The sequence below is a fragment of the Pararge aegeria genome, chromosome 12 (assembly GCF_905163445.1).
Source record: "Pararge aegeria chromosome 12, ilParAegt1.1, whole genome shotgun sequence".
Classification (NCBI taxonomy): Eukaryota; Metazoa; Arthropoda; class Insecta; order Lepidoptera; family Nymphalidae; genus Pararge; species Pararge aegeria.
The window spans coordinates 17,570,068-17,598,024 of NC_053191.1; the positions used below are offsets into that span (position 1 = coordinate 17,570,068).

The window sequence follows — 27,957 nt, forward strand, 5'->3', positions numbered from 1 at the left end:
TCATAAACCGAGCTATTCCAGCCTAATCCGAAAACATTCAATAAACAGTAAAACCTGCTTGCAAGTATCCTATAAAAATCAGATATCATAAAAAGGCCGGTACGAGAAACCGAACGCGAAAAAAAATAAAAGCGCGGCGGCCAATAGAATACGCGGATACACTTTTATACGATACAAATCGCCCAATAGAATCCACTTTTAAGACGCAATACAAAGCTTATAACTATCTCTTTCTAGCTTATGTATATTATATTTTGTGTTTCGTTCGTAACGTTCCGTTGTCTTGACTTCTTGAGTCGTTTAAGAACGTTATTTTGTAAATTTATGGATGTCATAGGAAGGTGCTTTTTGTTCAGTGGCGGTATTTTCTTTTCATTTATGTTTTATTGGGTTGAAATGGTCGATTGAATCGTTTTGGCTGGTTGTTTAGATCAGTGTGGGGTTGGATAAGGCATTTATTAAACGGGGAATGAAGCTTTTTTTACACGATTGTAGTGGTATAGGGACTTGGAAAATTGGCTGTGTAGCAAGCAAGAACTTTTACCTTAGATAAACCACCTAACTCTATAAAATACTTAAAATTCACTCTGCATAATTATTTTTAACAACGTTTAAAAAATCCGTCCGTCAAAATCCATTTCGTTTGTCAAGTATGTATTTTTGTGTGTGTGTGACTCTACCACCGATTCGGAAGACAGATTCTACCGAGAAGAAGCCGGCAAGAAACTCAGAAGTTGGTCTTTTCAAACATCATTCTACAATTTAACAATCATTTTTCTTTCTCCTGTAAGATGAAAGCGGAGCTGCTTGCTTCCAGGCAACCAAGAAATTCATCGTATATATATATATATATATATATATATACATATATATATATATATATATATATATATATATATGTATATATAGTATAGTAATCTCGATGTATTAAATGTGTTTTTATACATTCTTTTAACTAATGTAATGGTAAATCTAATATTACCTTCAGTATCATGTGGTAAGGACTTCAATTTCACTTTTAGGGGGCCAAGTTTGAACCCCGAAAGGCACCCTTTAACTTTTGAGAGACATTTGCGTTTTAAGCAATAAAGAATCACTTGCTTTTACGATAAAGGAAAAAATCAGTAGAGTTCTCCATAATGTTCTTAAGGCGTGTGAAGTCCACTTAGCCAGCGTCGTGGACTATGACCTTATACCGTAGTCCACGACGTAAACCCCTTCTCATTGTGGGAGGAGACCCGTGCTCTGAAGTGGGCCGGTAATGGGTTGATATGAAAATGAGCTGTATCCCGGAAAAGCATTCGGGGGCATGGTCCAAACAAAATTGTTTAAAATTTTGCTTAGAGATAGCTAGGCATCCAGGAGATTATAGGAAACATTTAAGCAAAGAAAAATTAAGCGATTTCCAAATATTTTTAAAAATGATAACTAACTTGGATGTAATGGCGGGCAGCTTAAAATGGATGTATGGATAATGGATGTGAGGTTGGATAGTTTAAAAAAAATTGCTAAAAAAATTGGTGGCCGGTGTAATCTGTAATTACACCGGCAATCACATTAGGCTCAACCTACGGCTCAGATTGATGGACACGGGGCGGCAATTTTTTTTTTTCGAAGTTTTGCTTTGTTTACCTATAGGCGATGATTTTCCATTTACCATCAGGCGGCCTATCTACTTGGTCCATCAGTTAACATTTTGAAAAAAAAAAAAAACAAACAACCATAGATATAATAAAGAAGTATCATAGACTATAAACGTTTTTTAATACCCATGCAAACACGCTTAAAAGCCTGTCATCCGAGAACAAAACCTAGCTAGCCAAGTACAGAAATTCCAAGATAGCATCGGCCAAAAACATAACTATATCGCTCGAAAGGGGAGCACCCTGCGCCTACCTACAGGGTGTTACAAAAAACTCCAGCCCCAGGGTATGAGGGTGTGTCATCCGCAGCCGCTCGCCCCGACCCACCCTGAACAATTACTAGTTATTTGCATTTTGTGATTCGGGTGGAATTAAATACCTTTTTTTACGTCGATTTTGGGGTAAATTTTGATACCTCTTAGTTAGTTGATTATTATTTCCTTTCAACTTTGATTTAGAATTGTTTAAAGATGCGGGGTACTTAACTTAGCACTTAGAAATTTGTGGAAATTTTTATTATTACTAGTTATTTGCATTTTGACATTTGTTGAGATTTTTAGCTTGATTAAATAAAAATCGATTATGTTTTGTTTTAAACGTTTATTGACCGTTCAATGCCCAGTGGCCTGTTTGACCTAATGTTAGTTCTAAGTTTAACTATTTTAGGACTTTATAAAGCTTTGATGAATCGCTTATTATCTTGGAAATCTTACGCTTTAAAGAATATTTCCAATGTAATTACGAGTATTATGAGTATTTATTCTAGCTTTGATTTATACATTTTTCTGCGTTATTGAAATAAAAATGAATATTGTAGCTGAGTCAAAATATTCAAAGCTTATCAAAATTAAGCTTAATTTGCTATACTCCGCGAAAAGCAGGAGAATCTATGTGGTGTAATTTATAATTTCTTCAATCCTTACACTCCACACCAAACAGATCTTCGGCAATATACCCTCTACGCACGTTTCGCTCCGAAACCAGAGCATCCTCAGGAGATGTTGACTTTACAATGAATAATTGTTAAGTGATATGACTTAATCTAATGACGTTTCGCTCCGAAACCAGAGCATCCTCAGGAGATGTTGACTTTACAATGAACAATTGTTAAGTGATTATGACTTAACAATTATTCATTGTAAACATCTCCTGAGGATGCTCCGGTTTCGGAGCAAAATATGCGTAGAGGGGGTTGCCGAAGATCTGTTTGGTGTGGAGTATAAGGATTGAAGAAATTATAAATTACACCACACAGATTCTCCTGCTTTTCGCGGAGTATAGCAAATTAAGCTTAATTTTGATAATATATCATGGATTTCCGCACAGTAACGCCTGCTTCTATCCAATATTCAAAGCTCTTTTTCCATGACCACGTTGGTTGCTAAAATATGTTTGTTTGTTATCTAAAAAGAGCAAGTATTGAATTTCTTCCTGTACAATTCCGAATCGGTGGTAGATTCACAGCTTTAGCGTCCAATTATAGCATTGGGTACGTTTTCGGGGTCGCAAGCTTTAGTCAGGATGGTCGAATGTTACAGTAATTTTATAAAGTGGCTAAATAATTTAACATTAAATAACTATAAATTTTCACTAAATAAATTAGGAGTTTCCGAAACCATTCAAATTATAGTTGACTAGCTTCTGCCCGCGATTTGTCTGCGTGAATTGGGTCTAAAGCTCCGCTCGTTAACAATTTTTAATCTTACCACGAGAACTATTTGAGCGGTATAGAAAGTACATGTCCTTTTCCATAGTATACTCGTAGGTGACATGCATACCAAATTTTTAAATTGTTCGCCCCCGGCTTAGCTCACAAGCTTTTTTCAATTTTCCCTCGGAAACTACTTACGGGATCGGGATAAAAGGTAACCTATGTTTTTTCCATGTTAAAGGCTACATACATGACAAATTTTATCCAAATCCGTTTAGCCGTTTTTGCGTGATTGAGTAACAAACATCCACGCTTTCAAATTTATAGTAAGTACTAGCTGTTGCCCGCGACTTCGTCTGCGTTTGATTTTGTTTTTAGATATGACATTAAATTTAGTTGTAGATCTAAAAAAAATTCGAGTATTCAGTATTGCGAAGCCTTAATTGAGGGGTTTGCTGCTGTCCTCTGAGGAGTTTTGTCCTCTATGTCCAACCACAGTTTAAGCAAAATTAAACTCATATTATAACCTCTAAAGTACAAAAATAACTATTTAAATCGGTTATAATTTGTCGGAGTTATGGTGTAAAATCGTCAAACACTCATCCCCTCTCCCAAAGGAACCAAGCTTAATGTCGGGATAAAAAGTATTCTATATTACTCCTAACACTACCAAGAATATGTGTACAAAGTTTCATGAGGATCGGTTGAGAAGTTTTTGCGTGCAAGCGTAACAAACAAACTTACATTGACATTTATAATATTAGAAGGGATTATTAAGTAGGATTAACAACCATTGGATTGACGGCCGATTGGCGCAGTGGGCAGCGACCCTGCTTTCTGAGTCAAAGGCCGTGGGTTCGATTCCCACAACTGGAAGATGTTTGTGTGATCAACAGGAATGTTTTTCAGTGTCTGGGCGTTTATATGTATTTTATCAGTATTTATGTATATTATTCAATGAATAAATATTCATCAGTCATTTTAGTACCCATAACACAAGCTACGCTTACTTTGGGGCTAGATGGCGGTGTGTGTATTGTCGTAGTATATTTATTTATTTATTTATTAACCAATGTTCATGACATTGCGTCGGTGGGTATTTTGATTAAAATACCCCGGTGTCTTAGTCATTATCACAAGACAACTAGGTAAGGTATTATAAGTAATAACAGATTGTCAGTTTACCTGACTGTCCTTTAAGCCGAGTTTCTCAGCTAGTTTCTTCCTGTCAGGTTTGGAGATGTACTTCTGCACCTGGAATCTCTTCTCCAACCCCTTGCGCTGCAGGTCCGAGAACACCGCCCGGCGCATCATGCCGCGTCGAGGCTTCCCTGCGGGGAAAAATAATTTAATTATACCTATAGACCGGAAACTGTGTTCTGGCCAAACTGGCTAGCAAAACATATATTTGAGATTAAAAAATATTGGAGTTACTAAGTTACTATATATGAAGCTGTAAAGTATTTTGTTTGTTAGTTTCTTTACTTGTACGCGATGATCTCAGGAAATAGTAGTCCGATTTGAAAAAAATATTTCAGTGTTAGCCTATAGGCTAATTATTGAAGCCTTTCATCGTGGAAGGCTATGGGCTATATATCATCACGCTTAGACCTATACGAGCATAGCACCTATGAAGAAGAATGTTTCAAAATCGGTGTTGTTTTTTTGAAAGCTTCCGCTGCGTGCGCTGCGTAACGGTTAAAATTTCGATAAAATCATGAATGGCAAAGTTGTTCCCATTTAAAAGTTCTTAAAAAAATCCGTGCCAGAATATATCCATCTTTTAAGTTTGACTTATACGCGGACGAAGTCGCAAGTTACCGGGACCGGTAAATATAAAATGCAAATAAATAGGCTTACCTCTCGAACTGTGCGCCCATGGGAAACCACCGGGAAGTGGAAACACTTGTGTGTGCGCCTGCGCAGGTCTCACTGCAGGACAAAAAGCATGGCCATTTCATAATAAACTCTAAGTTATCTAAGAAATTTAAAAAGCATGTAAACAAATTCACAAATCTATGGCGAAGTTAAGCTGGTTACCGCTCTCAAAGCACTTTTACCTTTGAGAGAGAAATAAATAAATAATAAATAAATAAATATACTACGACAATACACACACCGCCATCTAGCCCCAAAGTAAGCGTAGCTTGTGTTATGGGTGCTAAGATGACTAATGAATATTTTTTAAATGAATAATATACATAAATACATATAAACACCCAGACACTGAAAAACATTCCTGTTCATCACACAAACATTTTCCAGTTGTGGGAATCGAACCCACGGCCTTTGACTCAGAAAGCAGGCAGGCAGGCAGGGTTGCTGCCCACTGCGCCAATCGGCCGTCTCGTAATCCGTATCTACATTGTATGGGAACCCTTAATCGCGTATTGACACGTCTTCCTTGGTAGAGCTATAACTAGCCTTGGTCGAAGTTTCGCACCCGGCCAGACAAAAGACAATTCAGAAATATAAATTCTCGAATTGCTGCCAAGGGTCGAACATGGAAGCACCGGCTTCTAAGTTCTAAGCCATTTTCTTTTACTATCCTCTTATCTAGCTTATAATAACAGCATGTCAGTCCATACACAACAATGTCCCTGAATATTGATGTTACGGATAAACCGTTAGCTGTTTCTGTGTTTGTGTTACAAATAGAGCGTGCAGGGAGCCCGTTGCACACAGAAAAAAAAAACAATGCAATACACCTTTTGTGCTATGCGTTTACAACTGATACAACTTAGTTTTGTTTTTTATTAAAATGTGGAAACTACTTGGACTATGCACTTAATGTAGAAGAATGCAATATGAACTTTTTTCTTTGTACTTTAGTCCAGCAATGTACTGTTATAGGGTATTGAATGTAGACGAATGTAATATGAACTCTTTTCTTTGTCCTTTAGTCCAGCAATGGTTAGGTTATTGATGAGGACAGATCTGTTAACGCTGCATCGAAGCAAGCTTGATTGCCATTGGCTTCGCTATCTTAATAACCAGGTTGCTTGGAAGCATCCGGCTCCGCTTTCATCTCTCACAAGATAGAAAAATCAATGTTAAAATGTTAATTGTTGATGTTGGTAAAGAGCAACTGCTGAGTTTCTTGCCGGCTTCTTCTCGGTATCTGCCTGGGGCGGTAGAGTCACTACAAACAGATAGATTTGACGTTTGAAAAGTGCTTATATTAGGCCTACTTGAAATAAATGAATTTTTAATTTGAATTTGATTGTCATTATGGTGAAACTGGTAACGAAAGATAACACTTACCTAAGTAGGGATGGTGACAATGCGCAAGTAGGTGCTGTAAATGCTGATGCTGTACTGGTATAGGCCTGCTCGCTATCGGCTTCGCTATCGGCCAAGGGTTGCCGAGGACTGGCTGCCGGTATTCTGTTGGCAAAACATAAATATCTATTACAACCAAGCATATAGGTAAGGTACGAAGGCAGTACGATATAGTAATAGTAGTATAACTAATATCTATATATCTATATATATAAAAGAAAGTGGTGTTAGTTACACCATTTATAACTCAAGAACGGCTGGACCAAATTTTATGATATTTGATTTTTTGGATTCCTCTAAGACCGGAATAGGATAATAAGTATTAAAATACATTTTTTTTTAATTTAAAATCAAAACAATTATCTAGCCGTTCATTAGTAATAAAACACAACTGACAGCGCACGTCAAGTTGTCTATACGTAATCGTAAAACTGTTGATGTGACCTATAAAGAGGTTCCGGAGTAAGATGAGTTTTACGTATTGTACTTTATAAAGACATTGAGATGTCAAATATATTAAGGCGAAATTAAATTCGCGTGGATAGCTAGTACTTATATAAAAGAAAGTTGTGTTAGTTACACCATTTATAACTCAAGAACGGCTGGACCAATTTTTATGATATTTGATTTTTTGGATTCGTCTTAGACCGGAATAAGATAATTTATAATATGTATTAAAATATAACATTCATCAAAAAAATAAGAACGGGTTCGAACGAAAGCGGTACGAAGTTCGTCGGAACGGCTGGTAATAAATAAAATAAAATAAAATAAATATACTACGACATTACACTCATCGTCACCTAGCCCCAAAGTAAGCGTAGCTTGTGGTTATAAGATGACAAATGATGATTACATAAATATTTATAATATACACATAACATTCACGTTCATCACACAAACATTTTCCAGTTGTGGGTATCAGAAAGCAGGGTCGCTGCCCACTGCGCCGATCGGCCGTCAAAAATAAAGAGCAAAGTTTTTTTGTTTGGATGTACCTTATAGGCTCCTAAACTACTGACTAGGTTTCATCCATTTACTAACAATAAAAAGCTTGATTATCACGAATTATCATACAAATGTTTAGAGGTACTATGATTATGAAAATTGCAATATTGTAACCTTATGTAGCAAAAGTTAAGCAGGACACTGAAAATGAAAATGTTTTTAATAAAATACCTCATAGAGCTATGCTTTTATTCCGTAAATGTTTTTTTTTTTATTTTGAGCATCCCCTATAAAATCGGTTTCCCTACTTCACGATGTCTTACTTATGTTTTGAAATTCAAGGAATTATCAATTTTAAAAAAATGGCTGCGCTCAAACATACGTTCCATTATATCATTAAATTTATTTTTAAATATTGTATTATAAATATAATATGTTTTGTGCTGAATAAATTGAAATTGATTTTCTTTATAAGGCTACGCTGTGATAACTATCGATGATACATTAAAGTTATGTACTACATGATTAGAATACAAAAATCCACGGAGAAACAAACTGTTCCTTCAGGAGTTGTATAAAACCATAATAATCGCAACAAAGTCGCGGGCAAAAGCTCTACTACTAATATACTATTATAAACAGGCAAATAGCACTCACTGGTGTCTCACTAGTGCTTTGGACATCCAACTATACCTAACGAAACTGAGTGCTAAAAAATTATTAGTTCAGAAATACTAAATAACACGCTTGGTATAAAAACGAAACTAATTTGTTGAAACCATTATAAAACATAATTAATAGGTAACATATTCACAATCAAATTTATTAATATTAGAGAAAAAGGCTTAAATAATGAACATCATTCTAGCCTGAAAAAATCCAAGATGGATGGATTATGGATTATGGATGTATTAATTGAAAATTGAAAAATGGAAGTATCTTGTTTGAACGAATACAAACCATTCGAAGAGGGTTAAAATCAAGTCCAAAGGTTACGAACATCAGACATACCAACAAAAATATATGTGAACCCAAAAAGAAGCGTGTAAAAAATATACAACCGAATTAATAACTTCCTCATAAGTCGGTTGAAAAGATACACATTTATGACAGAGACTTCGTCAGACGCATATTGTAATTTGTATCATTTCCAATCAAATGTATTATTATTTATTATTTATTTCTTATCTAGCCCATCTATTGCCCCTTTGAATTGCTAAGTCAAGAAATTGAAAGGGGCAATAGCGCCACCAGCATTTTGGGTAGGTACAATATCCATAATAGTTATTTAGTTTCGCAGGCAAACAAAAACAACACGTTTATAAAATCGCAAACAACAGCTAGTATTGCTGTATTAAATGCCCCCATACAAGAAGTGCCCAAGCAGAAAATTCAATATTTCTCATATTATTCAATTAAGTAAAGACGTTCTGAGATGAGAATAAAACGATCGAAGCTAATCGTTAAACACCCTAATCGCATCACGCTATTATAAACACTGAGAGCGGATCCTCGATCGTAAGAAGGCTGCGAGTTGGAAGCTTATGGCGGGTGAATTTAATTCCGTGATTTAATAATTCAAATATGTAGCTTAGCTAGCTATCTCGATTGTCTTAAAACTTTTTCGTATGTACACTCGAAGTTAATAGGCACCCGAAACTGGCTATAGAATAAAATTTATTTCGAGACTAAAAATACCTCAGTGCTTGAAAACCAGATTCCAGTTATGACTTATCGCTCGGAAACGTGGTGGCTGACTATGGTCTCATAAAAATGCTCAGAGTCACACAGCGAGTGACGGAGAGAGCTATGTTAGGAGTATATCTACGTTATCAAATCAGGAAATGAGGAGACCCGTAGAAAAACCAGAGTAACGGACCTAGCTCAACGATTCGCGAATCTGAAGCATCGATGGACGTTGGGGTCCCAAGGCGATGGAATTATGACCCGTAAACGAAAGTTGGTGTTCCGCCGACGAGGTGGCAGAGAGCCGATGAATTCCAGAAGCATAAGACTGTTGTATTTTGAACTCCCAACAAAAGACTATGTTCAGCAGTGGACGTCAATCGGTTGATATATGATAATAAATAAAGGCTACCTGCGGGATTTTAAGAACCCAAAGAATAGCGGATGAAGTCACGGGAAACATTTTATTTTTATATTTATTAATTATATTATGTTTGATGTATTTGTGTGAACTATTTTATGTATTAGTATGTAGTTATTCGCATGAATGTATTTTAAAACATTGCACCACCAGCAGCCTATTCTCCTCTTCTTTTTTCCTAATTCAAAGGTTGCCTGACAGAGATCGCTATTAAGGGATAACGCTGCCTCTAGTATTCTCCTTCTTTCTTCATGTTTCTGTTTTTACTTTATGTTAGTATATGTAAATGTTATGGTTTACAATTAAAGAGTTGAATAAATAAACAGCTTATAATGTTATCATTTGTTTACTATAGCAATATTAGTTTTATAAAAAAAGCCTGACACTATTATGTTACTTATCAACCCCCGCGCAATCCGGTCATCACTTGCACCACGGACCGTACACCCCAGCTATTTCTTACCACCCCGTCTGTCAAAGGCAGACCGGGCGTTATATATTGTATGGCCTTTGTAATGCCATTAATCATGTTCAAAGTGTTTTGTTTTTGACTCCGTGTATTAATTTTAACCTATAGGGTATGTGTGAGGTAAGTACCTATTGGAAGATCTCTCGAATTATTATCGCTTTTGTCGGTACCTTCATCCACTTAAATTAATAAGATATATAGATAGACAGAATATCACTTACCAGGTCTTTAACTATTTCAATGCCAAAAATCAGGTTAATGTATTGCTCCATTGCTGCGTGAAGGAATTTTAAATTTAAACCACTTCGCCTCTCAAGCTTATTGTTGGGATTGCGACTTAACAGTGGTTATGATGACATTCCGGCGTAGCATTGGCCGCTTTCCTGATGACGACACTATAATTTTCTTTCTACGGGAATTGGAAGGCTAAGAGTACATAAGTTCTAAATTGGGTCAAATAAGGCGTTGCTAGCTACCGACAGAATCGTACCGGTAAATGATTTAGCGTTTTAGTATAATACTATTTAGAAACCGATAGGAGGTATGGATTGAGAAAAGCCGTATCATTTTATAGGTACCGATTCACTTCTTACACTATTACTATCACCTTTTTTCAAACGCCGACGACGGCTGACTGGCACGGTAGGCACCCTGCATTCTGTGTCCAAGGCCTAGGATTCGATTCCCACTACTGCTTAATGGAGTGAAGGGACTAACTTCCTTTTTGAGAAACACTACTACAGTTGAGTGGTGTCTGATGCTTCAATATTAGTTTTGTACGCGGTTTCTGTATGTTCTAAATTCTGTGCTATTGGAAAACGCTTTACGTTACTTAGGTAGCTGCTTGATTGTCAAATGTTGTATTTGTGATGAATATGAATGTTTTCAGTTTCTGGATGTTTATCTGTATATTATAAGTATTTATGTATATTATTCATAAAAATATTCATTAGTAATAGTAGGTACCCCTAACACAAGCTATGTTTACTTTGGGGCGAGATGGCGATGTGTGTATTGTCGTAGAATATTTATTTATTTATTTACCTTAGACTGTGTAGTCATAGATAGTCAGCGTAATATGTCTCTCACATAATTCTTTACCTTACTACTTAGATTACGCCCGAGATTCTAAGCCCTTGACTACAAATTACAATCCCATCTGGTGACAACTAATGATGCAAACCAAGATGCTAGTAGGATAACCTGTTAGGGCCATTGTCGGAACATTACTGGAACGCTAATTCTATACTCGAATAGCAAATGTCAAAAAGTATTATGTTTTAGTTCAAAGTAAAGCACAGGCCAGCCAACCAGGTGCAACCTCTCCAGAACTCAAAGGATTGACTGCAGCATATTTCAAAAACTGTAGGCCCTGTGACGAAAGCGATCTGGCTAAAAACTTTTGCATGTCCTATAGAATTCACGATCGATTAATTGATACATTACGTGAACGCGTTGCTGACTTCGACAAGATACTGTGTGACTTTAAGTCGAGTCGAACGATTTAAATATATCCAGCTGGTAATCGAACGCTAGTAAATCTCTTATAACATTATAATGCACGCCACTTAGCCATAAAGCATCTTATTTAGAACATCGTAAAAAACGTATCAAAATAATTTAACCACGAAAAGTCCGTAGGTAATTTTATAATCGAGCCCTGAGGGAGTATAAAGCCCCGAGGAGGCGTCGACACGGAAAACTTCGCCCTGCGCCAACCCCTGAGTGTGATTTTAATTATTTTCACCTATTAATTTGCTAAGGGATGGAGTTTAATTAATATGAACCAATTTTATGGAACTTTTTCTAAAGCTTTGCAGAGCTAACGCAAAACCTGACTAACTTACATAAACTATAATAAACATACGATGCGAAACGCGGCTAATCTTAGGAAATTTTGTACTTAATTCCTAGTTTTATTATAAAACTACCGAATGGTATCTTGGAAATGTTTCAATAGTTAAAGTTGTAAAATTTTAAAGTAAAAAGTTACCTTTTAAAAAAAATGCTACTAAAATTCATAGCATTACTTATTTTGTGATTAAAAAGCTCTTGTATGAATTGCTTTTAGTATTATGTGGATTTTAAGAGGCACAGTAACGACAAAGAGAAGAAGCCTGAGAAATATTTAGACAGGTATTCTTGTTGCTATCATTATCTACACTTCCACTTATTGGAGCACTTCATATCCTAGCTTTTTAACATTTTTATTTTATTTTAGCATTTAATATCAGTTTACGTTTTAAAACGAGTCCAGATTTGTTCAAAATGTATTCTAACTCCTTGAAGCTTCAGATATTCGAACCCAAGGCCTTAATTTTCATAGTGATATCAACAAAGGAGTTCTTTCTGAAAGAAGAATTTATTTAGGTTAGATAAATGCCCGTTGCTAATATGGTATGTATGTCTTTGAGTTATTCATTCTTTCTTTGCTGTATGATTTATCCATTAAAAACGCCTTATCTTCAACGAACAAACCACAAAAAACAAGTAGATGAGGAACCGCAACAAAAAATAATCAAAGAATACGTTCTCCAACACGTTCAAAAAGAACATCGTACCTCGAGTCTCGAACGCAACACTTGAGAAAACATTCAATAAATCCTTATTCGCAATTACAATAAAAGAAATCGCAATAAAATAATCCCTAAACATAAATATTGTAAAAAATGGCCGACATGTTTTTGCGTCCGTATACAATAGACGTATTATCTTTTACGATTTTTCGACTTACTGCGCTTTTGTTCGCGGCCCGTATTAAAATAATATTAGGTATAAACACATTGTTGGCTGTTTTATTAATGTTTTGATAGGTGTGGATGTGGGATTTAGTGATATAGTTAATTTTGTATCCATTGTATTTAACGCACCATAAACATTGTTTGTCTGTGGTTTGTCATGTTTGGATATTTTTAGTTGTATATCGAAGTTATTTATTTAACTCCTACTCCTTTTATATTAAAATTGGTCTCTCTCTCTTGCTATATGAAGTTTATAACTGGTTTGAGAAAACTATAACTTTCGTATTGTCACGTGCATATATAGCCAGTCGAAATTGTTTCTCAAGTCATTCGACAAGAAGAAGACAAAACAACTAATGTCACAGAGTACAACCAACATAGCACTGGTAGCAAGAATAACCACAGGAATAGACACCCGTAATAGTTGCCCGTTGAATAGACACCTATCAATTATGAGAATTGTAGAGGATCCATCCTGTCCGGAGTGCGTTGAGGTGGAAACCAGTTTTCAATTCATAGCTGAGTGACCCATGTACGAACAGGGAACTACAAGGTAAGGATAGAATAAGTGAAGAAGACCTAGCAAACCTCTCTATAGGGGATGTCGTGAGGTTTACCAAAGAGACTGGTAGGTTTAAGGGGGGGATGCTTCCGGGACACCAGTAAACCTGTGTCTCAAACATGTGGAACAGTCCTTACTCATTAAATATACATAGTCGCGTGCATGCTCAGTGCAAGTCGATATCCGTCTGGGGACGGATAAAAAAACAAATGAGCTGTCACATCTGAACTTTCCATCAGGAAATATTGAGGCCAAGCGCTAGTCTATTAACAATACTTACATAAAAAAACATCATGGGTGTTATTTGACGTCTTTGAAACACTGAACAAAACAATAAAGTGTATTATAATTAAACTAGATAGATCTTATTTACGCTTACCATTTGGCATAATAATCGTCAAGCCCAAGCCTATCTTTAAAAAAAAATAAAAAAAGAACTTGTCACATACCGTATTCAATTTTACGTAGATTAAAAAGCACTGGCATCTAATAACATAAAATCCAAATGAAACGTTGAAACAAAAAGGCGGGCATAGTCGTTTTCAATAAACCCCGTCGTCCCCTCCGGAATCAATTATTTTCACACTTTCGCGCGAAAAATTGGCGCCAAATCGCCGCGACACCGGCGTACTCGATTAACGAATAACGGTTAATTAAATAACGTTATTGTTGTAGTTTATACGCTTTTTATTTCTGTGTTTACGGATTCTGTTTTAAGGGCCCCGAACCTTTTAATGCTAAAATACACACGACTCATATTGAAGCATCAAAAACTCTACTTTAGAAATGTTTCCCAAACAGGCAGCCTGTCACTTCATTCCATTTAGCAGTTGACAGTAAGACACTTTAAATTTACTAAAATGGCGAAAATGAAAAAAGTTGGCGACATCGTACCGGAACGCTAAACCACTTGGCGGCACGTCGTTGTCGATAATTAGCCACGGCCGCAGCCTCCCACCACACTTTTTTTTAAGCAATTTAAACATCACTTCCATCAGCGGTAAAGGAACACATTTTTCACATCAGACTCGTACCTAAATAAATCCGTCGCTTAACTGCAGTATAGATAAGTAACCTATATACCGACTGCAGCGCCTCCTGTCGGGCTGATTTTTGAATCATCGAGGGTGCTACACAAACGCATTAAAAAAATAACATTCAAATCGGTCGAGCCGTTTAGGGAGTTCAGTGACATACAAAAGTACAGTAGAATTATATATATAAAGATAGTCCATTTGTAAATTATTAACCATTCGTGGCAGTGTAAATGATGCAACTGGTTTCATAATGCAACAAGCATTATAATGTCAGCAGCACGGCCGCCCACAGAGCGATACGCACGCAAATCGTAATAAATGTGACACTGTTGTACCAAACCTATCTGCCTACTGGATTACAATGAAACACCAGTGTTACAGTAATTTTATAAAGTGGGTAAATAATTAAATTTTTGATAACTATAAATTCAAATTTGCCAGATCTTTAATTAAATTCATTAGGATTTTTACAAATACGCCAATAATTAAAATTATTCTTGATAAAACCTACGTTTATAACATTGAGTTGGTGGGTATTTTGAAATAAACACGACTGCATTATCGATGCACTTCAGTCGTTCGAGTCCATACAGATAACAGACCTGTATGGGCTCGAACGATGCAAAGATACCTCCCGATGTCTGATTAGTTGTTATCACCAGTTATATATTTGTAATTAATTTTAAATAGACGTCAAAAAAGGAGGATGGATGTATGGGCCAGTCTCAAACTGATTAGAGATAGTTTTTTCAGTTAAAAATGTGGTTATATTGAATAGTACTACTACTGTTTTATCGTTTTATTATTCGTTATGTAATTTAAAGTTTTATACAAATAGGAAAAACATTTGATTCATTTTGGTTTAGGTATTTATTATTTTACATAGAATTCTAAAGCCTAGTAGTCAAGAGGGTACTCTTTAGACCAGTAGGCCTCAGTTGTTGACAGGATTTGTACCGACCAGAGGTTGACCAGTTTTATCAATGGTGATTCTGTTGACAAAACTAAAGAAGACTCATTAAAACGTAATTGTAGGGTACGCTTTTGTCACTTTCTAGCGGCAACTTGATTAGTTATGGGGTACCTACTCTCAAGAAACTAATTGCAGCGCTACCTACCAGGTGGACCTGTTTTATTTCCAAAGTATGTTATTCGCGGGCCGTGCGTGTTATTCTATACCCGTCGCAACTTCTAAGCGATAATTTCAATTTGAATATTTTAAAACTGTATTTGCAGGTATACAATCAAATTTAATATTTATATTACTTTATTTCTTTCGCATTTATAATATTAGTATTTAGCAGGATGATACGCATGCATTCGATCGTTGTCCCATATGCCTCGAGGCATATGTTACAGTTTTATTATACCTAAGTATAGATTTATGTATTGTTGTAATCTTAAAGCCATGATATTTATGCTGAACTGTTCAACGTAAATAAAAGTGCAGGTTCACACGGTACTTTTAACCGCTAACCCAATGCTATATGAAAATAGGTTTGACATGGAAGTTGGTTTTAATCAGTATATATTTAGTACAATCTGGATTAAATATTTTCGAAGTAAAAATAACATCGGTTGATATTCCACTCGGGAAACCGTAGATAATAGAAAATCCGATAAAACCCGCACACACCCGAAAGCCGTTTCAAATTCGAATAGCGTTAACTCGCGACCGCATCCCATTGGGTCGTTTAAATTCAGAACGCGTCTGCGGTTGTGTTAACCGTCACCGAGTGTTTCAAAATTAGAACGTGTGTTCAGGTTGTAACGTTAGTGAATTAGTGTCGTGCGGTGTCGCCGAGGCCTGTTTTAGATGATATTTTAAATTGTAATTATACCGGTTCCATTATTACTATTATTTTGGCGATATCGGTTTAGTTTAGTTGCACACTTAATATACTGATTTTATCCCTCTTCCATGCAGTAGGGCATAAATATAATAATAGCATGCAAAATTAAAAATTTTCAAAATTCCTTCCTCTTTTAGTTGTTAATCTACCACCGATTTGCAACGCTGATTCTACCGGAAAAGCTGGCGAGAAACTCAGCAGTTGCTCTTTTCCAACATCAACATTTACAATCATTTTCCTATCATAAATAGAAAAATTATTGTAAATATTGATGTTGAACAATACTATACCGTATATTCTGTGCACATACAATATGTTATAATATACAAACGTAACAGTTAACAATTATTTAAACAGAAGGCCATAATTGTTATGGTCAATTTTATCCAAGAGAAAATATAACCAAAATACAAATTCCTAAAAAAATTTAACTATTATATATATATATATATATATAATATTATGAAAATTAAACATAATTAGCTATACTCCGCGAACAGCAGGAGAATCTGTATGGTTTACTTTATAATTTCTTCAATCTTATACTCCACACCAAACAGATCTTCGGCAATGTACCCTCTACGCACGTTACGCTCCGAAACCGGAGTATCCTCAGGAGATGTTGACTTTACAATAAATAATTGTTCAGTCCCAACAATTATTCATTGTAAGGAAATATCATGGATTTCCACAAAGCAACGCCTACTTCTATCCAAAAATTTAACCTTTTTACGTTTCACTATGTAGTTCAGTGGGCGACCAGTATAAGGTTTGACATTTGTCACTTTACTTAAATATGTCAAGTGTCAAATGAAAACAGAAGGAATCAGCGAGTCCGTTTGCTTATTACTTCATTATTTGTCTAATTTCTTGACATAGCCAAGTGTGAATAAGGCATAACATCATATCAACCCATTTCCGGCTCACTACAGTCTACAGGGCACGAGTCAACTCCCACACTGTGGAAGGGTTAAGGCCATAGTCCACCACGCTAGCCCAGTGCGGATTGGTGGATTTCACCTACATACACATGACACACCACACCTTCAAGAACGTTATGGAGAACTCTCAGGCATGCAGGATACCTCACGATGTTTTCCTTCACCGTTGAAGCTGTGATATTTTATCTATGGATATTTTCAGAAACGATGGTGAATAAAATGGGCACAATCTTATTGCCACCTTTTACCAATAAAAGAAATACAATAAAAGAAAAAGCGTTACATAAAACCCACAGTTAGAAGTCGATATCGGAAAATTCTATTAGAAAATTATGCATTTCGGCTCCCGGACGCCCATATTAACATGTCATTGGGCGCCATATTGCGATAATATTCGAATTCCGAACGACTCGCGCGCTCTAACTCCGTTTTATTCCTAGGCGTAACGTTACTTGAGCTCTCCATAACTTTATTTTGATCCTTACCACATTATTTTTAAGGCGTTCGGAAAATTTTCGATATGTCAAGTTGAACTTGCCTGAAGTTTATATTACTGGCTGGTTTTTACGCGAAAGCTATAAAGTCGGCTCGTAGATGTAGAAACGATTTATCGGTATAAATCGTTTAGGAAAGTTAGATTCGATCATCGGGTGAAATAATAGGATGGGAGTGATTGTTTCTTGCAGGTGTATTTAAATGTAGGGATGTTGAAAACTCTGAGCTATAGGGATATAAAAGGAATTCATATGTAAGTTTTAAAACGGCGTGGAGGTAAATGACGTTTAAGTCATTCTTGTCAGACAAACATAACTTTTAAAAATAGTTTGTGAATTTATAATTTCTGAATTTTCTCTGGTCTGGTGGGAGGTTTTGGCCGTAGCCAGTTACCACCATACCAACAAAGAAGTGCCGCTAAGCGTGACTACCATACTTCCTAACAGGTTAACCCGCTAACATCTTAACCCGGTATCATCGCATAACTCCAGGTGAAATTGCAGTCAAGGGCTAACTTGTAGTGGAATAAAAAAAAAATTAAAAAATCCAGTCCACTTTAGTAGCGTTTCTCCAACAGGCGGTTAGTCAATTCACTTCATTTAGCAGTTGACAGTACATAAATTAGTTTTCCTCTAATGTTCTAAACGTTTACAATAAAATGGGGAAAATAGGAAATGTTTGTGAGCTAGCAACATTACGCGGGTGTGAAGTGAGATGTGCGCGGGGCTTTGCAATAATGGCTGAATTAGGTTTTTGTATATTCTTAATTATGTGTTATAAACATGGACAAGAAAAAACTTTTTCATTGCTATGAAAATTCCTCAAAAACATAGGTACATGCCACATGGCGTGCAAAGGGTTTCTTACCAGGGTATGCATAAAGCAGGTACATGGCATAAAATGGAAAAAATCCCCTCCAATAAATATATAAAATAATTTGGGTATGCAGTGCTTTTGTGCGTGTATGAAGTGCACGCCACTGCATATTGGCTGAGCATTCTATGCAACTTTTGGCCGTACGCTCGTTTAAATTTTTAAGACATAGGTCCCGTTTTCAAATTTGCTTTTAGAAGCTTAGCTGTAATAGTAATAAGGACATTTCGGACTATAAAATCTGTCTAAATTGTAATTTTTGACAAAACTTATTTTAAGATGCTTTTGTTTGCAAGTTTTAATTTAAATTCCTTTGTTATATTATGTTATATTTTCACGGCGACATGTCGCAGTGTCTTTATTTGCTTGGCTTGTAAGTGTTGCAGTGTGTCGTTTAAAAGTTTAAAACCTTCCTTAATAGCTAGGCTATCAAAACAAAATAGGTTTTTCAAATACAACTGGCAGTTCCAGATGGTCTTCAAACAAACAAACAAAAAAAACCTTTACCGCTTTTAGCAAAGTTTTGCATATCTTGCATTTGGAAAATTGGATATATGGATACGGAAAAAAAAGTTTTATTTTTTTTAACTGAAAAAAACTTGGACGAAGTCGAGCTCTATCTGTACTTAAAACTCCGTAAGTCATTCGTGTAAAAAGATTGTCATTCTTAGAAAAACCTAAAAAGTGTAATGAAAAGAATATCAACTAGTCAACAGCCCTAAAGTATTTATTACTTACACTTTAATATCAACATAACACAGAGAGAAATATATTAATAGAGAAATATCAAGCTTTGACATCAATAATAAAATAATAAAGCGACTTGCGTCCAACGAAAATGTTAAGAAAAAGACATATTAATTTCGCCACGCGTCGTCCCTGTCTGGCTTATTGTCCCCCGTATAGCGCCGTCTCCCTCCCGCCCCCGCGCTTAAGTGTCCGACCAGATGTTGCCGCTTTTATTGAAAAAGTCGGGCGCCATATTGCGACTCTGTTAGTGAATTAAGATGTAGCATAGAGAAAATTGTTATTGGTAACGTTATGTTTGGGACGTTAAACGGTATTTTTTGCGATTAATTATTTTTTACCCACGACTGAACGGATAATGCCAAACGGAGTGTGTGTGTTTGTGCATATGTTTTAAATTCAACCTCAAAACTTTCATTGAGTATTCAAATCCGGTTATGAATATGCATACAATTTGATTAATAATGACTTATTTTCATTTTTTGTTGTAGAATACTAAATGTTTAAATACTATTTGTGAACTCGCTATCCTTACATTAACTGTTACGTTTGTAAGGATGGCGCATTGTATTCGGTTATGTAGATGTTAAATAATAAAATATATATACATAGGAGTTTAGGAGGAGTTCAGTGACACACACGCACACAAGAAATATATAAAAATTCAAAATTTATTTATTTCAAGTAGGCCTAATTAATAAGCACTTTTGAAACGTCAAGTATGTATGTTTCTAGTGACTCTACCACCGGTTCGGAAAGCAGATTCTACCGAGAAGAGCCGGCAAGAAACCCAGTAGTTGCTCTTTTCCAACATCAACATTTACAATCATTTTTCTATCTCGCGGGAGATGAGAGCGAGGCGAGGCGAGCTTCCAATCTACCTTGGCATTAAGGAATTTATCAAATGTATAGTAACCTCGCTGTATTAGATGTGTTTTTACACATTTTTTAAATGTATGTATTGGTAGGTCAAGAATTACCTTAGGCATGATGTTTTAAAAGCGTATACTCAACCCCACAAAGGAGTTCTGCACCTTTCGCAGACGATATGCAGATATCACTAATTTACGTTCGTTTCTGGTAAATCGATTGTTAATATCAGCTTTTTTTTATAAAGAGTAATATTTTGTCTCACAAAGACTATATTATCTATCTATATATATAAAAGAGGAAGTGTGTGGGTCTGTTCCGTATAGGCTCCGGAACTGCGAAACCGATTTCAATGAAACTTTCAGGGAATCTCCGGATTGACCTGGCGAATAATCCTGTAAAGTTTGGTGACGATCGGAGCACTCCTATTTTTGAACTGTCAAACTGTCAAATGTATCTTTACTTTACTATGATGATATTCTATGGTTGGGTGTACATGGGTGTAGATAATGATCTCCACCCGCTCGAGAAGAGAATGAATACGGAGAGAAATAAATGATTTAATATATTATGAGACTTAAATTAAAAATTTAATGATGTAAGTTTATTGTTTAAATAAAATAAAGCAATCGTCTCATTTTCTGGTGCAGAGTCTTGTTGATGCAAGGTCAGCCTGGAGTGCTTCTTGTCCTGGTGAGAGCTTTCCTTGGGATAAACCGCCTGTTATCTTAGCACACGCGGATCTCGTGGCACAGTGCACATCGGCATCAGATAGGAAGCAAGTTATAGCGCTTTGCCATCTCACAACTTAGGGACGATACTCGACCGGACATCGCTTCGTGTGGCCGTATGTTTACGCTTGGGAATTAAGGTATGCGAGCCTCATGAATGAGTCCTTGTTTTGTTTCTGTTACTGTTACTTGTACTGTTGGCATTCGTGTGGATCAATTAGGTCGCCATGGGCTTAGTTATAATCGAAGTTTGTATCGTTATGGTGCTATCAATGATATATCGTCGCTCTATGGCCGGTTTGTTAAGGGATGATCGCAAGAGTGTTTACTAATTATGTAATTATGTGTTTACATTAGTATTAGTAGTGAATAAATAAAAAGGAACTCTTATAACAATAAAAAAGGTAATTATTTAAAACTAGTGTAGAGATGCTTAGAGAAAAACCATCAACATAAACAGATCAACATTTCGCAGAGCATGGAAAACTTCCTACAAGTCTGTACTGTCTCTACTGTCCATCAATCTGAACCTGTAAAATCTTATCACCTGAAATAAGCAAATCCCTGGACTTGTGTCTAATGCCCTACTGATGGCCAATTTTTACTCTAGCATATGGAAGGGAGATTTATGCTTGCTTTCACTAAACCCAGAAAACACTTAAATCGGATTATTTAGGGGAGTCTTAGAGGAAAATAAGTTTCCCCAACTCTTAGTTATTGACTAACAACGTGAGGCGCTATCTTAAGTTGCGACACCAATTCACCGGTGCGGAACTCGTAAATTGTTATTTAACAGAAAAATATAAAAAAAATGTTGTCCATATTAACTTTAAATCCATCGAAAAATTTAAAGCATGAGAATACAAACACAAAATACGACAACTTCAAGAATCATAGACATGTTAGGTTATTTGTCAGGTTATATGAAAGTACATTTGTGAAAGGTGAATGTGGCCTAGGAATCTTCAAGAAGCCAAATCTACGTTTATTTTTAAGAAAAAATTGATTCTAATTGATTAATGATATGTTACTATAAGTCGTTTCTAGTAAACGATGAGTTGTTTGTTTTAGTCTTATGTTTTGCTCGGTAATATTTGTGCAACTACTCCCTTATATTATACGAACATTTTCTTTTTAGATGCATTTAGTTATGCTAACAGATACTATAGTTTAAAGATTAATATGTACCTTATATTTATTATCTATAGTGTAAGCTTACAACATGTCATAGTTTTAAGTTTAATGTTTTCTCTACTAAGCGAGTTTTTGTAATTCGAGATTCGAGAAATAAAGATCTTAAACCGTCAGTTTTAATATCAGAGGCACTGGAACAGACCACGCAACTTCCATATATTTACTGTATTATGTAATACTAGCGGACCCGTGCGACTTCGTCCGCGAATGAGTCAACTTCAAAAAGTAGTCGTATGCTGTCGCGGACTGTTTTATAGAACTTTAAGGAAACATTTCCGATATGCTAACTACATACTTCCGTTGTTTGGCGTAACGTTTACCGTTCACGCATCGCACGCATCGGAATATCTCAAAAAGGATATTTTTTGCAGTTTTTGCAACATTAATCATTAATGATTGTAGCGTGAAACATTGGTTGTAGCGTGATGTTTTATAGCCATAATTAATACTACTAATGCAAAATAAAATAGAAATCGAAACAGCATTTTCTGAGATTAGCGCGTTCAACCAAACAAACTCAAAAGCTTGATAATATTTCGACTATGCCCATCTAACAAACCTAAAACCTTCTAAAACCTCGTCAATCTAAAACTCCGTTGCGCGGAATTTAAAAGACAAATGCGGAAAAAAGCGATGTTATCCTGTAGGAGCTGTTGGCCTATGAGCTATTCCAGGATGGTACGCATGCATCCGATCGTTGTCCCATATGCCTTGCGACGTGCTGTTATATGTGAAGAGTTATGTCCTTTATCTCCGACAATATTTATCAGATCCTTATTAAAATAAGACACTACATACTTAATAGTATACACTTTCAAATAAAAAAGAATTATTAAAATTGATTCAAATGTAACGGAGTTATGAAGTAAAATTGATAAAAAATTTCATCCCATTTCCCGGAGGAAACTTACTGTTTATCGAGACCAAAAGAATCCTATATTGACCCGGAATATCAGTAAAAACTATACAAAATTTTATTTAAATCCGTTCAGTAGTTTTCACGTGATGCCCGGACGGACAGACACAGACAGACAGACAGACAAAAATTCAATATAAATCTGGTGGACTCAGTATCGATTATAAAGCATCCCCCGGTCAAAATATATTAAATGTACAGAAATCTTCCAGTTACAGATTTATTATAAGTATAGATATAATGTATTATGTAATATATACTGTATTTCGTCGGACCCTGCTTTCTGAGTCCAAGGCCGTGGTTTCGATTCCCACTACTCGAAACTGTTGAGTACTACTGTGTGAGATGAACATGAATGTTTTCAGTGTCTGGTTGTTTATATGTAAATTCTAAGTATTTAAGTATATTATTCATAAAAATATTCATCGGTCATCTTAGTACCCATAACACAAACTAACGCTTACTTTGGGGCTAGTTGGTAATGTGTGTTTTGTCGTAGTATATTTATTTATTTCGTAGAATATACTATTCAAATTGCGGCCAGTCCCGCGCGGGTTGCAAGGCGGAAGTCGGTAACGCCGATCTTGTCAATTGATCGCATGAAGCGCGTATTCAAGCAAAGGTATTCCGAATCGTTGCAAACTGGACGCAAACTTGAACGTCGCTGCGAACGTAGATATGTCGCGGCCTTAATTAATATTGATATGTTCAAACTGACGCTAATACTACAAAAGTGTGATGCTGTATCCCGCGCCGCCGCCGCGTTGGGATTTTTTATTGACCACTTTTTTATAGTAATAATTAGTGGACTAAGGCAGTTGTCCCACCAACGACGAGAAAACGACTAACTATCGGCTATTTTCTCGCTCAAGAAACGTACAATAGATATACTTTCCGTGTGAACAAAAGAGATGCATATACAAACAGTTGATCGCTGACTGTTCACACTGCCGGCGACCACTCGCTTCACTAGTTTGTCGCTGAACGACAAGAGCCATGAAAGATAACACTCGCTCGGCGATACTCGCCAAGCGATTAGAACTCACGCCAAGAGAGCAACCAGTGGTCATTTCTCTACAGTGCGTATCTGAAAGTACACGTTTTTTTTATTTAATATGAATATCGAAAAATCATTTGAATTATCATTGTTATCTAGTTCAGACGACGATGATGATGAATTCTATGATAGGATTTGAGAGTATATATACTATGAGCGAGTGATGTGAGTAATCGCCCGCCTCACTCGCACACTCGCTTATAGCCGAGCTACACAAATATCGGAACTACGCACTCGCTCCCCGCGTCTCGCTAACTCGTTTCTAGTTCTAGCTCTACTCGTTACTCGTTAATCGTTGCCGGTGAGACAAGTGCCTTAGTGGTCCACCAATGGTCGGTTGGATGGATGGTTGGATGGTTGTGGTTACTGGAAAACCATCGCCTACAACCAGAGCAACACTTCACAGGGCATGCGTAGCACGTCCTGCAACATGCTACCCTGTGTCCACCAATTTGAGGCGTGTTAAGCTTTATGCGTGTATGACCAGAACACAGCATAGCAACAATGCTGCTTAGCTGCAGAAATAAGCATGGCAATAGTACTTCACCGGGCGAGCTGTGTCACAAAAAGGTCTACTACTATTTACTACCTACTGGGATAAACTACGTGTATAAACAAAAGGAAAACTTCGTCTCCATATAAGTGGGCATGTTTTTCAAAATTCGAAACTCAAAATTCTATCACAGGCTTCTTATTATTATTTCTATCACAGGCACTTCATATTATATAACATCTCATATATATATATATATGTTCACTTAATTGTAAGGGGATGGTGATAACTTCGTTCGCCAACTTAAACCTAAACGAGGGTTCCAAACGCGCCTGGTCTAAGAAGAGCTCTCAACAAACTTAGCCGGTTAAAATTCTAATAAAGTAGATTTCTTTCTATTAATTTTAAGTTATTCTACTATTACTGTAGGTTCTAAGAAAAGCACGCGGGAAGACGCGTCATAAGTTAAGCGAAATGCTCTCAATCACATGGTACAACCCACGCGGATTCGCCTGTTTGATCATTTACTAAAATTTCTTGTCAGTAGGCAGCAATAACTTACGTTTATAATAACGTGATAAACGTCTAAGACACCGGGAGTATGTTTGCATCGTTCGAGTCCATGTAGGACTGAAGTGTATCGACAATGCAAATATTTATATCAAAATACCCACCAACTCAATGTTATGAACATTGGTTATTTATCAAATATAATTTTAATTGTTTCTTAATTTAATTGTTTTTATTGTCTTGTTTTTATTGTTTTTTAATTGTTTTTATAATTTTAATTGGGAACTGTGCCTCGCTGCGGTGATTTCAAGGGCGTTTTAGATTTTATTTAGTTTTTAAATAGTTTATTTTAGGTTATAGTTATGTATTAATAAAAATTATATTTTATTTTTTTCTTGAAATCTATCTATTAACTAATTAATAATTATTAGGGTATTTGTAAAACCCTAATCAATTTAATAAAATACCTGACAAATATGAAATTATAGTTAACAAAAGTTTGGTTATTTACCAAATTTATAAAATTAATGTCACTAAAACTAAAAGTGGTTTCGGAGCGAAATGTGCGTAGACGGTAGAGGGTACCGCTCCGAAACCAGTTTTAGTCGACTCAGACTTAACAATAATTTATTATAAGGTCAACATCTCTTGAGGATGCTTCGGTTTCGGAGCGAAACGTGCGTAGAGGGTACATTGCCGAAGATCTGTTTGGTGTGGAGTATAAGGATTGAAGAAATTATAAATTACACCATACAGATTCTCCTGCTTTTCGCGGACAAATAGACTAATAGACTTTTTTTATAGCAAATTCAGCTTAATTTTTATAATATATCATGGATTTCCGCAAAGTAACGCTTGCTTCTATCCAATATGTAAAACATTGCCATAGTTATTACTTAAAAGATATAAGATACAGCCCTAACATCGCATGCAAAATCAAGTGACTCCCGTCACTTTATTAAGTACGCGTCGCGTAGCGTTGGTACTATTTACGTAAAAAATTAATATGCTTCTTAAGATTCAATATTTTTACAGGTTGATTCTTCATGAAATACTAGTTGTTACCCGCGACTTCCTCCGCTTTTGTTTTTTTTTTCGAAAGACATGTGCCTCATAAATGTGGCAGCACTTTATGTATTTAGGATAACTAAGCCTGGTGTAAAATCGTCAACACTTTCGTCCTCTCTCCCAAGAGAACTGAGCTTTATTTCGGGATAAAAATTATCCTATATTACTTTTATTGCCTCCATAAATATGTGTACAAAGTTTCGTGATGATCGGTTCAGTAGTTGTTGCGTGAAAGCGTAACAAACAAACTTATATTCACATTTCTAATATTAGTAGGAGTAGGGATACTTATGCGTGCAGTGGCGTGCACAGGGTTTTTGACCAGGGTATGCATAAAGCAGGTACATGGCACAAAATGTAAAAAAATCCCCTCCAAAACGAGTTATATAAAATATTTGGGTATGCAGTGCTTTTCTGCATGTATGAAGTGCACGCCACTGTATGCGTTGTATATTCGGTGATGATCTAAGCCCACTAATCTGCATTTTTGCAGCGCGTTGGGTTTAAACTTTATCCCTCTCTCCTATGAGAAGATGCCAGTGCACAACTACGGGGCATTTATTCGAATGTTTGTTACGTCACTACTTACTCTTAAAGAATATTAATTAGCCTCTAATCGCAGGGCACAGGCCTAATTTCTCAAAGAGAGAGGGTTTTAGACCATAAGCCCGCCACGCTGTTCTAATGTGGGCCGACGGACTTATGTACTAAATGTAAGTTGCAATAATCAAGTCCGACGGTTTGACATGCTCTTTGAAACACGAAGTAAACAGTGCCAATGTCGTAACTTCGAGTACTCAGAATTCAAATACTATTTTTTTACCCGACATGGGAATCGTACCCAAGTCCTCGCGATCCGAAACTGCATAACATATAATAACCTAGAAAAACGGCTTGACGTTCTCTTTAAAGCACTGGGGTAAACCGCATCAATGTCGTAATTTAAAACACACACACACACAGTAATTTTTAAATGTTAATTAAAAAATCCACATACCGTTAATATTATTCTTGACAGGATCCCGAACTTGGTCCCCCAGTATCGCACTAACACTAAATTTGAGCAGCGGCTTCTTCTGCTCCACGTTATAGTCCTCACAACTCCTAACCATGTCCTCTGTATTGAACCTCTCCTTCGCGTCTTCGTCGCCAGAGTTTTCCTGATAACTGTGCAAATTGAACCGTTTTTCTAACTCCTCCAAACGACGGATCCCTGATTTCTTACAAGCGAATGGCGGGCAATCGAACGAACCACAATGACATCTCCGAGAAAGATTCGGTATGTTTAGAACCTCTTTCTCATTTCTGTCGTCGTTTCTGTTGTAAAAATCGTGATTGTAGTACCCGGTTTCGTTTTTCATGCTGAAATCTTCGTCTCGACTTTTAGAATCTTCATCGTCGACTTTCTCTATTTCCTCTGTCCGGTTTTCTTCGTCGTTATCAACTGTTTTAGTTTCGTCGACCTCCGGCGAGTTCTCGCGCGAATAGTTCTGACTTTGCATGTAACTTTCCAATTGATGATTCAGGAACTGATTGTGAAAGTTCACAGTTTTCTGCGGATGCAATATATTGTCTACCAGGAATGGTGACGTCATGTTAAAGCCGCTATTGGATTTATTGTAGCACAGATTTTGAATAGTTTTCAACATAATGTTGTGATTGGTAGTAAAAGGATTTAATTTAATCGTGCCATTTTTTAAATCGGTCGGGTACATAACGTTATTTTTGTAAATGTTTTTGGTTCGTAATCATTATCATTTAAGATCTCA

At 36.2% G+C, this 27,957-nt stretch overlaps 1 protein-coding gene across 1 annotated transcript in view; it reads right to left on the minus strand.

Annotated features, from left to right (window-relative positions):
- Nucleotides 1-27,903, minus strand: part of LOC120628478 (homeobox protein engrailed-like SMOX-2) — a 44,019-nt gene extending 16,116 nt beyond the window's left edge. The window contains exons 1-4 of the mRNA XM_039896868.1: nt 27,186-27,903; nt 6,559-6,681; nt 5,155-5,226; nt 4,480-4,625 (exon numbers count right to left, since the gene is read on the minus strand). Coding sequence (XP_039752802.1) covers nt 4,480-4,625; nt 5,155-5,226; nt 6,559-6,681; nt 27,186-27,903 — 1,059 coding nt within the window. The remainder of the gene's footprint in view (nt 1-4,479; nt 4,626-5,154; nt 5,227-6,558; nt 6,682-27,185) is intronic.
- Nucleotides 27,904-27,957: the final 54 nt, after the last annotated feature.